Source organism: Raphanus sativus, chromosome 3, assembly GCF_000801105.2.
Source record: "Raphanus sativus cultivar WK10039 chromosome 3, ASM80110v3, whole genome shotgun sequence".
NCBI lineage: Eukaryota > Viridiplantae > Streptophyta > Magnoliopsida > Brassicales > Brassicaceae > Raphanus > Raphanus sativus.
The window spans coordinates 12048945-12062036 of record NC_079513.1 but is presented as its reverse complement, the minus strand read 5'-3'; the positions used below and the strand labels follow the sequence as shown (position 1 = coordinate 12062036).

The 13092-nt window shown below is 33.5% G+C and overlaps 2 protein-coding genes across 5 annotated transcripts in view; one reads left to right on the top strand and one right to left on the bottom strand.

The window, feature by feature from the left end:
- Positions 1 to 6524: 6524 nt before the first annotated feature.
- LOC108835791 (uncharacterized) lies at positions 6525 to 8104 on the top strand. The gene is made up of 2 exons (XM_018609010.2): positions 6525 to 7415; positions 7496 to 8104. Exons 1-2 carry the CDS (start codon positions 6525 to 6527, stop codon positions 8102 to 8104), a joined length of 1500 nt encoding a protein of 499 aa, XP_018464512.2.
- A 3972-nt stretch (positions 8105 to 12076) lies between these two features.
- The window catches only part of LOC130509529 (SKP1-like protein 20), a 3494-nt gene continuing 2478 nt past the window's right edge, over positions 12077 to 13092 (bottom strand). For 3 of the 4 annotated variants that reach the window (XM_057005666.1, XM_057005667.1, XM_057005668.1), the window contains exons 7-10: positions 12855 to 12964; positions 12599 to 12777; positions 12408 to 12523; positions 12077 to 12334 (exon numbers count right to left, since the gene is read on the bottom strand). In XM_057005666.1, the coding sequence (XP_056861646.1) occupies positions 12309 to 12334; positions 12408 to 12523; positions 12599 to 12777; positions 12855 to 12964 (431 nt within the window). In that variant the 3' untranslated portion in view covers positions 12077 to 12308. The remainder of the gene's footprint in view (positions 12335 to 12407; positions 12524 to 12598; positions 12778 to 12854; positions 12965 to 13092) is intronic. The other variant, XM_057005669.1, reaches the window with a different exon arrangement.

Genomic DNA, 13092 nt, shown 5'->3' with positions numbered 1-13092 from the left:
AAGCTTACACTCACTCTCTTAACTCTCTCATTCACGTTTTGTTTATGGTTGTAGAGAGAGAAGATAGAACACTTTGATGTCTATATTTTTCTTTTCTAAATCCTTTTTATTAGACTTGGATACTTTACAACAATACATACCCATACATACTTATAGTAGATATTTCTCTCTACTAACTCCACTCACTTGCACATACTCTCTTGCACTTACCTACTCCATGCCTCTACATATTTGGCCATAGACTAATTCCACAAGCAAAGCTACACAACTTACTTTGGTTGTTGACTCCACCAACTCTTACTAACTCTTCCACTAACTTAAACACATAACTTAGTTAGCTTACCAACTAACTAGTACTCTTATTCTTGTTTAGTTACACAACCAAGTCTTCTTCCTTGACTTCTTCCTTTTTTGCTCTCCAAGTCTCTTCTTCTTCTTCACACAAGTTTCTTCTTCTTCCTTGGGTGGTAAGCTATCTCTTGCTTCCACTTCTTCATTCTTCTTCTACGTGACTCCTTGGTCACTTCTTCATTCTTCTTTTCTTGTGTGGCAAGCTTCTTTGCTTCCACTTCTTCTCTTGGAGGATTTAATCAAGGTTCAATCTCAACATCAACCCTTTGCCCAATTTACCGGCAAACAGTAACGGATTAAGACTGATTTCTTGAAGAAAAGGTTCCAAGCTTAACCTTTAAAGAAGATAAACCAAACACCAACAGTCGGGATTTTGTATGAATTCGCGAAGAGAGAACAAAGTGTTAATCCGATATACATGACCGGAACTTTATTCAAACTTAATCTTCATTGAGAACAAAAGAAAAGCCATGAAACTTTGCTCCAATTTAGATTGAAACAGTCACAACAAAATCGTCATCGCGAAAGAAGAGATTCGCCAAGCGAAAAGAAAGATCGATCACACAGATCGAAGTATTTACATCAAAAGAAAAAAAAAAGAAAGATGGTAATCGGCAGCGTAAACTATCGGCCACCGAACAGCAACTATTATCTATGGCACTTCTCTTTTATTAGAGAATTTTTTCTTTTTTGGGTAAACTATCTTAAAAAAAAGTTTTATGTTTTATTAGTACAGATTTGGTTCTCGTTTCAATTCCAATTCCAATTCCAATTTTTGTTTTTTTTTGTTTGGGTCACAAATACAAAAACTAGGTTATTTGTGAACTTTGATCTGGTTTACATTAAATTTATTTTGGTTCCGTTCAAATTTACTTATCAATTTTTATTTTCGAAGCGTACTCCAAAGTTAAAACGAGCAAAGTCATAAAATATGGGCCAATATATTACATGTCTAAACTGGTTTAATTTCCTTTTGTATCACTCACTATTTAACTGGATCGTTCTGTTACACGCCAGTGCCAAAATGAGTGGTGTGGTCTAGCAAAGACATGTCCGTTTGTATCTGTCTCCAGCGCATCAAACCTCCACGTTACCTTTTGGTTACCGCACGCATAGATTGTTTTTGTCCAAAATGAGCAATGGGGTCCAGAAGCTTCTCTGCCTGTGAAAAGATATTTGTGTCACAACAATCAGCTTCTGCTGAAAAGAAAGTGTCGATAAAATCTAGAAAAAGTCTAGTACATGGAATCTCATCAATTATGTTTTATCTAACACACACGAACAAATCAGCTTCTGCCTTCTGCTCAAAAGTTTCCGGGGCCCTGGCCCAACTTTTGTTTCTTGAATTTTTTTAAAAGAAAAGTTGGAAATTTTATCAAAATAATACGTTCTGAAAAATTGAAATGAATTTAATTATAAAGTACATTAAATAATTTTTTATTTAGGAAAATCTATACTATTATTTGCGAAGTGATTTTTCGCAACGGAGTTCTCACGTTAAAAGTTAGACTGGTTAATATCGTTTATATCCTTAATGAACAAACATATAAATTATTCATAAAATAAAAATGAATTTTAGTTTTATGATTAATTAACTGATTAAAATTAATAATGATAAGAACTATCCAAAACTTAAAAATATATTTTAAAATAAAAAATTAGAGTGATTAATATTTTTTATATCCTTAATGGATAAATATATAAATTACCTACAAAATAAAAACGAATTTATTTTTTTATTAAATAAGTAAATAAAATTAATAATGATAAAATTATCCAAAAATTTTAAAAATATATTTTAAAATTAAAAATTAGAGTGGTCAATATCAATTATACCTTTAAAAAATAAATTAAAAACAAATAAAAAACTAACTTTCATTTTTTTGATTAGCTAAATTATTAAAATAAATATTAATAATAATTATCCAAAATCTAAAATATATATTAAAATAAAACGAACTTATAGTAATCATATTATTTAATAAAAATATATCTTATTTTTATTTCAATTTAACAATAAAATGTATTGATCCAACTATTACTTTTGTAAGTAAAATTTTTATTGTTTATATTTAAATAGTATAGATGAGCAAAATATATGTAACAGAAAATATAAATAATTGAAAACATAGAAAATATGAGCAAAATATAAGTAAATATAAGTGTACAAAAAGTGGTAACAAAAGTATAAGATTTTAAAATCAAAAATATTTTAATATGTTAGTCTTTTCAAAAATTTAATACAATAATAAGCATATATATTTTAGTAAAATATATAAACTAATAAATATTCGTAAGAAAATTGTGTCCGTATATGCGGGCAATACACCTAGTAAATATATAAAATAAGTTTTTGTTAAAGTAATTTCATTTTAAACAAATTGTTTTTAAAAAAATTAACCAACTAAATTATAAACAAAAAATTATCGGGCCCCTTTTCATGTGGACCCTGGAGTTGTGCACTGCTTGACCTCCCCTCTAAGACGTCTCTGCTTCCAGGAGTTAAAACCAGCAAGTGTACAGGTTGATATAATCGCATGATGTCATCCCTCAGGTTGATATTTAGGTAAATTGATGTTAGGTTCGCTTTAACTAATAAATTGGTGGCGTTTGCAACAAATAACTACTATGTTCATCATCCTTGAAATAATAGCATATGCATATATCGTAACATAATTATCAAAAACCCCTATTTTCTAGTTCATTGGTTACGGCCATATTTGTAGTCCTACAAAACCCAAAAACCATGTTTTAATGTGTAGTATGTTATATATATTCAGTATAAGAAGAATGTAAAAAATATAATAAAATATCCATTCACATTATGGACTAAAAGAACGATCCGCGTCAATCATATAGTAGTTTTAAGCCTTATGCATTTGTATAGATAATTTCACCATACACACGTCTAGCTAGATACACATATCCGGTGTGAACAATTCTTGTTAAATGCTTTTTTTGGTAAAAAAATCGTGTTAAATGCTTCTTAAGAAAGATAGTAAATATTAGAATTGAAAGCCCAAACAACGATAGTGATATACCAACAAATTGAGTAAAAATATCCTCTAGATTTTGTTTGAAGCCTTTTGAAGATATGAACGGTAAAATCAAACGAGGAAGAAGTTTGAAACTATGAATCTCGTCCTTATGAAAAAGAAGAAAAACATGATGTCATCCCTCAGGTTGATATTTAGGTAAATTGATGTTAGGTTCGCTTTAACTAATAAATTTAGTATAAGAAGAATGTAAAAAATATAATAAAATATTTTAATGTGTAGTATATATATATTTAGTATAAGAAGAATGTAAAAAATATAATAAAATATGAAGAATGCAAAAACCATGTTTTAATGTGTAGTATATATATATATATATTTAGTATAAAAAGAATGTAAAAAATATAATAAAATATCTATTTACATTATGGACTAAAGGAACGATCCGCGTTAATCATAGTGTTTTGAAACTTTAGTCAATAAAACTACTATGACTGACGCGGAACCCAAGTCTACTATGCAGGAAATCTGACGAGATCAGAGACCATCTGTTTTTCGCGTGTTTTTACTTTTTTACTGTCTGGATTGATTTTTTCGGGTTTATCTTAGGTCCTCTGGTAAATCCTGATTGGACTATCACTATCGCATCTCTCCTCTTTTCCTGGCGTAAGAAGGTAGATAGCTGTCTCCTGAAACTTGCTCTTCAAGTCACCGTCTATTGTTTATGGCAAAAGAGAAATAGTAGGCGGCATTAAGGACCTCCCAAGACTGCAGCCTACTTGACTCGCGCAATTGAGAAAACCATAAAAACAGAATCTTTTTTTTACGATATCGGCACCCATCTTTTTACACGGAAATGATGCAGCGTTGGATGGGACGATCTTCATGATAAAAAAAAGCTTGTGTTTGCTTTATCTATTGATTATGTTCATGTTTGAAATCATAGACTTTAGTAGCCTGTAATTTTTTTTTTTGTTGATTAATTAATTTAAAATTTCAGAAAAAAAAAAGCAAACACTACTTTATCGAATCCAAATTTTGATGAACAATTGTGTTCAAAAGCAAACACTACTTTTCAGTGGGAACCAATAACGTCCTCTACAAACAAACGCCAGAAAAACAGTTCGAACTCGTAAACGTTTTTATAAAAAAAAAAAAAAAAAAAACGTAAACAAAACCTAATATATGGACCTTGAAGAGAAGAAATTGCAGGAGATATAGACTTACAAACTTTTACTCGGTCACATATAAAATGATAAAAGTGTTTGCTCAGTAACACATGAGGAGTGATGCAACAAAAAAAGGTTAACAATCATATAATAAAAACATGCATGCGCTTGAATGTGTAGGTTTTAAATGTTGCTGTTCACACTTTCTGCTTGGAAAAAGCCTGGGAACTCAATATTGAGCCACATTTAAGTAACACTAGATCTTGACCGTGTGGGTGTTTTTTCATTTTATATCCATATTTTAATTATTTATATTATTTTCAAATATAATAAATTGTATAATTCATTTGTTTATTCAATTAATTATTACAAACTTACCTGTATTTGTATATTTAATCTACATTTATTTCTTATAGTTTGTTGTGTCATATGATCTAAAAACCTATATGAATAACAACATTAAATATCATAAAAGATACATTTTATAGTGGTCCTTTTAATTTAAAATCATGGTTATATCTACAATTAAATCAACAAAATTAAAAATCACAAGTTAAAAAGCATATGTTTAGGAAAGAAATCAGGAGGAAATTTTTTTATTAACAATATGTTTAATTGGTTGTTTAGGAAAGGAAATACTAAAATACAATCACAAGTATTGTTATGATATTATTATGCAAATAGATATTATTAAAATAATTATCTAAGAGATGGTACAACTTAAAAAATCACACGTGAAAAGAGTCTATTATCCTTCATAAAAACAATGGCATAGTGGATACTGTGACAAATATAACTTCAAAGCTATTTGGGACCAAAAACCAGCACTACCACTTAATACCAATTTGACATGAAATATTTTAATAACTAAACAAACAACGTTAAAATTGGGAAATAGATCCACTTTTTTCTCCCATTTGTCACATTAGGATTTTAGTTAGATTGTTTAGGAAAATAGGATTTTGAAACCTTGTAAATACCCTAATGCCCTTTAATTATTGATTAAGTAGATTTATAATATATTTTTAAGATTTTGGTAATTAATTTTAAATGCATTTAGATTTTCTAATAAATTAAAAAGTAAAATTTTTAAAAGTAAAAAAAAAAAAAACCAAAGGGGTATCGATTTGATCCCTTACCCTAAATCCCCTTTCTATTTGATTTCACCCTTCTTCTCCGCCGAGCTCCATCTATGGCGATTGATACCTAGTTTCATCTCTTCTCCTGCTCAATCCTTCTCCTCTCCAACGCTCTCTTCATCTCTCCTACAAAAAGTCCTACCCTCTTGTTCCTCATCTTCCTCTTCGACCACACCGAAGGAACACAATCGATACTTCCTTCTTTGAGTTGTTTCATCGGGTAAGGTCAAAATCGGTGGGTTCTTCCATTGATTTCGTCAATATTAGGAGGTTTCTTCACATTATGTATTCGATTACTTCAATTTTATTTCTTGACCTAGATTTTGTGATTGTCGATTTTGACCTAGATTTTGTGATTCTCGATTTGGATATTTTGTTAAAGTAAATTAATTTACTTGTTGGTTTATAATCTTATACACCAAGCTTTTCTCTTTACATATTAATGTTTTCGATTGTATTTACTTTTCGGCTTAGTTGGTTCTTGATATGTTGGCTTAGTTGTTGTCTGATCTTGAGGTTTATAAGTTTGTAATTTAGAGTAGTTGTAGTTGAGTAGTTGTTCTTTGATATGTAGGGCTTTTGTTGTCCGATTTGAATGTAGAGTAGTTGTTCTTGTAGTGTTTATATTCTTACTTTGTTGTTGTCCGATTGGAAAAATGCTTCTAGAATAGGATTTTGTTTGTTTCTGCTCTCATTACCCACATTATTTCGATTGTTAGTTTGTTGTTCTTTGATTGGAAAAATGGTTATTGAATAGATATGTGACTTGTTTATTGATCGATTCTAGGAAAGAGAGAATGTAAATGTAAAAACAGTTTTATTTTGATCTCATCGTTTGTGATGATATTGATATTTTACAAATTGAACTAATGATGATCTCATGCCTTGTAGATATGTTGGAGGAGTTACCAAAGAGGCTTTTTAAGGAGGGCGAAGAGCCTCAGGTGTCTCAGATCAATAACAACTGCAGGATCGACTACATAATTAAGAAGTTCACAGCGTGGATGCCAAAGGAGCTGGATGTTGTGAAGAAAGATCCGGTGTTTGCTCAGATTTTTAAGCTTCATGAAAACGGTCTCGGGTACTCGGCGAGAGTGGTACACAGCTTCTTGTGCAGGGAGCTGGTGACTTACAAGCTTCACGAGCTTTGGTTTGTCTTTGCGAGGAGACCACTTCGATTCTCACTTCAAGAGTACCACGCAGTAACCGGGTTTGAGTGCAACACGAGTATCTCCCTTTCGGAGTTTGAAGAGTGGAAATTTGATGGTGGTTTCTGGAGCAGGGTTTTGAGGAGGAAAGACGAGACAGTTACACTCTTCGATCTGTGGAATAAGGACAAGGACTCTGTCAAGAAGTGGAAGAATGCAGATCGCATACGGCTGATCTACCTTGCCTTCATTCTTTGTGTCGTTTTAGCGAGAGATGAGAAGCAGAATATCCCGCTCAAATACATCAAGGTGGTCATGGATCTTGAGAAGGTTCGAAAGTATCCTTGGGGAGTTGCTTCTTATGATCTTCTCTGCGAGTCAATAGCCAAGAACCGCTACAAACTAAAGGAGAAGACAAGTAGTTATGTCTTAGATGGATTCTCCTACGCCTTGCAGATTTGGGCAATGGAAGCTGTACCAAAGATTGGAAAGCTTTGTGGTAAGAAACTGGACAAAGCTTTTGCGGATGGTCCTAGATGCATCAACTGGATGGGAGCTGGAAAGGTGTCATATCAAGAGATCAATCGGTTGGAGGAGATTTTTACAGCTGAGGTAAGTATCACTTGTTTTTATGACTCCATCTGGTTTGAAATAAATTTGTAGGATCTAACTTTCATTATTTTTTTGTGTAGGATGACATGTATCCATTCATCTCATGGACAGGGAATATGGATGTTATCCAGAGTGTTGATTTCCGCAGAGATGATGTGGAGGATGAAAGAATCAAGGGTCTAATTGAGCTGATTTCCGCAAAGAATGACTTCACTCAGCATGTTTGGGATTTCGAAGAAGCTGTAGAGGAATCTCTAGCAAATGTGAATGGTGAAGAGGGAGTGAATGATGAAGCAGCTGAGACAGATGAGAGTGATGAAACTTTTCAGACTCCAAGAGGATCAACGAGCCTAGGCGATACAACAAAGCAGGGTAAGAAAAGGCTTCCAGATCGTGGTATGGAAAAAAGGAAGCATAAGGTTCTCAATGGTGGATCGAAGCAACCATCTTTTAATGAAGACATGAAGGCTTTTATGGCGCAGTTGTTTGAGCAGAGTATCTCTGCAATGGAGCAAAGGATGGAGAAGAAGATGGATGAGAAATTAGAGCAATTGGAACATCGGCTAAAAGCTCCAACTAAGGAACCCCGCGTTGAAGTTGAGGATGGAGAGACGCCTTCTCCGAGCAAGACAACTACGACCCAGCAGCCATCGTTGAGGAGGTCCACACGCGGGGTAAAGAAAAACTAGTCTTCATCACTCCTTTAATGTTATTTTCTCTTGTTTGTTTGTGACTGCACTTGTTAGTCATAGCTAAGGTCTCGGTTTGGTTTAGTGTCTTGTTTGTCTTATGGTTTTGTTATGTGTAATATTGGAACTATGTATTTCATCAGTCCTTTATGTATTTTGTTATGTGTAATATTGGAATTATGTAATGGTTGTCTTATGGTTTTGTAATGGAATGGTTGTGAAACTTTTTTAAAAATATGATCCTTGGTTATGAGCTTGGTATGTATTATAATTGTAGTTTCATATTCAGTATGTGTACCAGGATTAGCTTCTTTGATCATATGCAAATATTTTGGTATTTTTGCATAGCTCTCATCTGGTATACCTCTAGCAGCTGCAATTGCAAATTCACGAGCTTCCCATGCGTGCCAATAACTGATCTCACAACTATGCTCCATTCTCATGAATTTAATGATCTCGTTTGCTTTGGGTCCATCATTTGCATCATCAAATCGATGTTGTATCAGTCTCCCAATTGTTCTTGCCGATGAGGTCTTTCCGAATTTGCTTTTCTTTGCAGGAGCACATGAATGTCTTGCCTCACACTTGTTGATCATGAAATATGTAGACCCATCCAGACATTCCGCACGCACGGACCAGTTGCACAATGCATCCTTACATCGAATATACCACCATTTTTTTGTAGACTTCTTAACAATGAAATCGAAATTATGCTTCATCGCCCAAATCTCCAGTGTTGCCTTCAAAACCTTTTTATTTCTGAAAATTTGATTCTTCTTCACGAAATCTCCGCTCCAAGTTTGATCATCCTTTTCACTACCTCCATTACTTTCACTCCTTAAACCGGCATCACCGCAAGCATCCGCAGCGACATGATCTTTCCTTCTAACGCAAGACTCCTTTGAAGTTTTGACAAACTCTGCTCGATTTCTGTCAGGATCTTCCTCGTCATCAACATTACTTGAATCACACGGCTCCTTATTCAAATCGATATTGACGCGTTCCTTTTGATTTACACCACTACTAGCGAACGTGACACACAAGGTTGTAGACGAACCCTTCTTCGCATAGGCCACAAAGTTAGATACTTGTCGATCATTACTGATTATTATGGGAGGATTCCCTCTTTGATCCACCATCTCATAGCTGAACTCTGCATTAACGGAATCAGGTTCCACGCCATAATCCTCACACACCATGATCTTGAGGTGCCCCAACAAAGTAGTAGTCTCTAATGGTATCATTCGACCACGCCTTGCTTTGTCTACCATGAAACTCCACTGGTCGCTGCAACTACACATCCATTCACCAGATTTAACATAGATTAGAACCATATTGTAATGATGGAGAGAAGAGAGAAGAGAATGGAATAGGGAGGAAGAAGAATAGAAGATGGGATCGTCGATGAAGAGATCGTGGGAGGAGGAGAAAATCGTGGAGAAAATATTCTCCAAGATATTTGGGGATAGATTTAGGAAACATCTATAACCGAATATGGAAGTTTCCATATTTTTCGGATTTGCCTAGAAAACGTATCATACCTAGGCCTTAACAATGTACAGTAAGTGGGAGACCTATTCTATCTAAGACGTCACATAAGTTAAAAGGTACATGACCTTAATTTCACAAAAAGTACGTAAGGTATATCGTAGAGTTGTGGTTATTTATCGTTATATAACCTCAGGTATAGTGAAGAGTTCTTGCTAGATTGAAACGTCACAAAATGTACCTAAGATATATATGACAAGGAAATCTACATAACGTTTTATATCAAGGATATATCGATGTATAAAACTTATATTTCGTTTTCTAGGTAAAATAGATCACCAGAATGTGTATTCTAACTTGGGTTAGAAAGTAAAATAAAATATGATTCCAATTTTTTTTTTTAAAGTTAAAATATATAAATTGTCATACTTATGTTTCCAATAGTTTTCATATTTTTGTAAATTTTTTTATTTAAGTTTACTATTTTTCTCATCAACCGAGGGTAAAATAAGTCCAAAATTGCCAAAAGTATGAAAAGTCTTAAAGTGACAAAAAAAAAAATAATATGTCTCTTTTTTCCAATTCTCCCTAAAGAGTAAGTAAAGGGAAAATAAGACTACCAAAACAACAAAAGAGAGTCAGCGATTATCAATTTGGCCTCAAAACTTTTTGCAAGCGTTTTTGCCAATATTTCCTGATATATCTCAGAGACTCAGGCCCTACAAAATTTTTTTTTTTGTAAACTTCCTACAAATTATTCATATGGCAAAACGGGTTAGATATCTCAGAGCTCATAACTCATATATACGTATGTACTCTTGCTAAGAGGAATGAACACATCAAGAAACACTAAGGCTGCAACTGGATGGTTGATTTTTTGAATGGAATAGTATGAAATGACTTAATCCATTAGTTCCATATTTTTTCACCATTTGACATGAATGGAATGGAATGTTCATTCCATGAATTCGAAAACTAAATAGAAAAAATACAAAGAAAATCATTTTATAACAAATTTGATCATGAATGAATGGAATGGATTTCATTCCATTTTTTGCTATATTCCATTTATTTTAATTCCAAAAATTTCTTTTTTTACCAGTTACACTCTAATGGTAAAGCCTCATACATGCTGGTATAAAGAGCAAGGTACAGGGACACGTAGTACGCAAGTTTGATGCAGACTTAGCAAACGTACTTTCACCCGTCATATGGACATACATTGTTGCTATCAAAACATCTTTTCCATAGCAGTTTGGTTATAAATCATCAAACTATCAAATTGCAGATATATGGAAGAAATCTTTAACAGCATATAGCAGCCAGACATATGGGAAGTTCTCCAAAGAAACCTCTATGTCTTAGCATTAAGTTAGAAAGCTCAGTCAATCTGGTCCTCAAGTATAGCAGCTTAATCTGGTCCTCAAATTGCTTCTGTCGTCGTATTGTAGTCAGAAATTGTAAAGCTCAACAGAATAGATAATTTCTGATTAGGTAGAAAGATGTGGGTCTCTTGAATCTTTGAAACTTCCCTTAGAATCTGTTCGGTGGTGATTTGTACCGAAACCGAATCTCTCGAGGTTCCCCTAGAATCTGTGGAGATGTCAGCTAGTGAGATCGAAGATGTCACTCGAATCATCATCTCCACTGATGGTTGCTCTTCCTTCTCAATATTCATAGCTGTTCAAAAATCTGAGACGATCGCTAATTTTGTGGAAAATGACTACGTAACTTTAATAAGGCTGTTTAGAAAAAAAATAAAACTACATTTGTTTAAAGTCAGTGGCATTAGTGGCATTAGATTGTAATTATTAAAAAAAATTAAGAGTTAAATTTTATTTGTATTTCTATTTTAACAGTTTAGATATGTTGCTAAGAAACTCATCAGAGTTTTTCCCATTGCACGTGCCCTAAACATCTTCTTGGCTCAACCCGATCATCTTAGTTTATTCAAAATCAACCACCAACGATAATTTACTATATTTGTTAGATTTCTGAGTAATTCCGTTAATAATGTTTTAGCATCACTTGTAGTCGTTAACCTCAGTGATCACTTCCTCTCCATTCTACATATTGAACGTCACTTCTTCCTTCTAAGACATCTCTATTCCACTCTATTTTTTATTCAAAAATAGAGTAGAAAATAGAAAACTGAATAAAAATATAAAAGCTTTCCTCTATTTTTAGTTTTTGTTGACTTCAGCACAATATATAATTAACAAGAATTTTCATAACCAATTATCATTATCATTTTGACACTGCTTGCTCGACCATCTCTTGTACTTTTGCTGGTACAGCAAACCAAATTACATAATTGATCTTTGAACAATGTTGACAATGTAGATGTTTTGTTTATCTTTAGCCTCTTGGATCTTATCATATTACAGTCTGGCTTCTTCTCTTATGTGGCTTGTTAGCTCTGATGCTAAAAAAATGTAACATGTCTTCCTTATTTAGCTTGTGAGTTTATATAAACAAACAAACTGAAACAAGAAACTAATATAGAATCGAATTCTAAAAAGGATACACCAACAAAAATACTCAAAACGTGGTATTACAAATCAAAGGATCAATCATTACAGTGTAAAGAAATCAAATCAAAACTGCATCTACTTCAGCGACTCATGAAGCATTCTCTCTCTCGTATTTGCTCATATAACCAACCAAAACTGTGACACGCCATTGAATTCATCAATTGTGTCCTGAAGATTGACCTTCACATGATCACATCCAAATTATACCCTATCAGTTCAACTCAACATTACGATACAAGTAAAGATGATATGATGACAAAGAAGAGAGAGAGATATGATACCTATATGCCGTCTTATAGTCCCGTTGCCGTTCATGGAAAAGTGAACAGGCCTTCTTTCTTGTCCTCGCGATCTAACCCAATTGGAGTTCAATCTTCGAGCAAAATCTTCTATCTCTCTGTAATAACCATTATTATATATATTCACCATATAAGAAAAGAAAAAGAAAAAGAATTTAACAAGGGTCTTTTACCTATCAAGCATTTCCTTCATGACTGGATCGATCTCATCATCTATATATCCATCCTCAGACCACGACTTTGGCGTAAAGATGTCATCTTCCGTACTAGGTAAGTTGGCTACCTCTACCTCTCTGATGCCGGATCCAGTCTCTTCAACACCTTGTTGTTTGGAATGAAGATCATGTGATTCCTACACACAAGAAACGCATTCATTTAACCTGAGAGATGCAAATAGGAGCAAAACCAGAGTAACTAACTAGTCTGAACCTTGTCATGGAAGTCTTCGGCTCCCTCTTTGTCATTTGAAGAAACAATCTTCTTGTTCTTCTTTTTCTTGTTCTTCTTCTTTCCCTTTGACGTCTTTACCACCTTGGGATCTGTGAAACAGAATTTTCCTTACTTCCAGTGAAGCCTTCAAAAGGAAGTAGAATAGAGAAAGGAGAGGACTAAGAGACAAACAAACTTATATTCACACATCAAATATCTCTCAATCATGGACACCAAA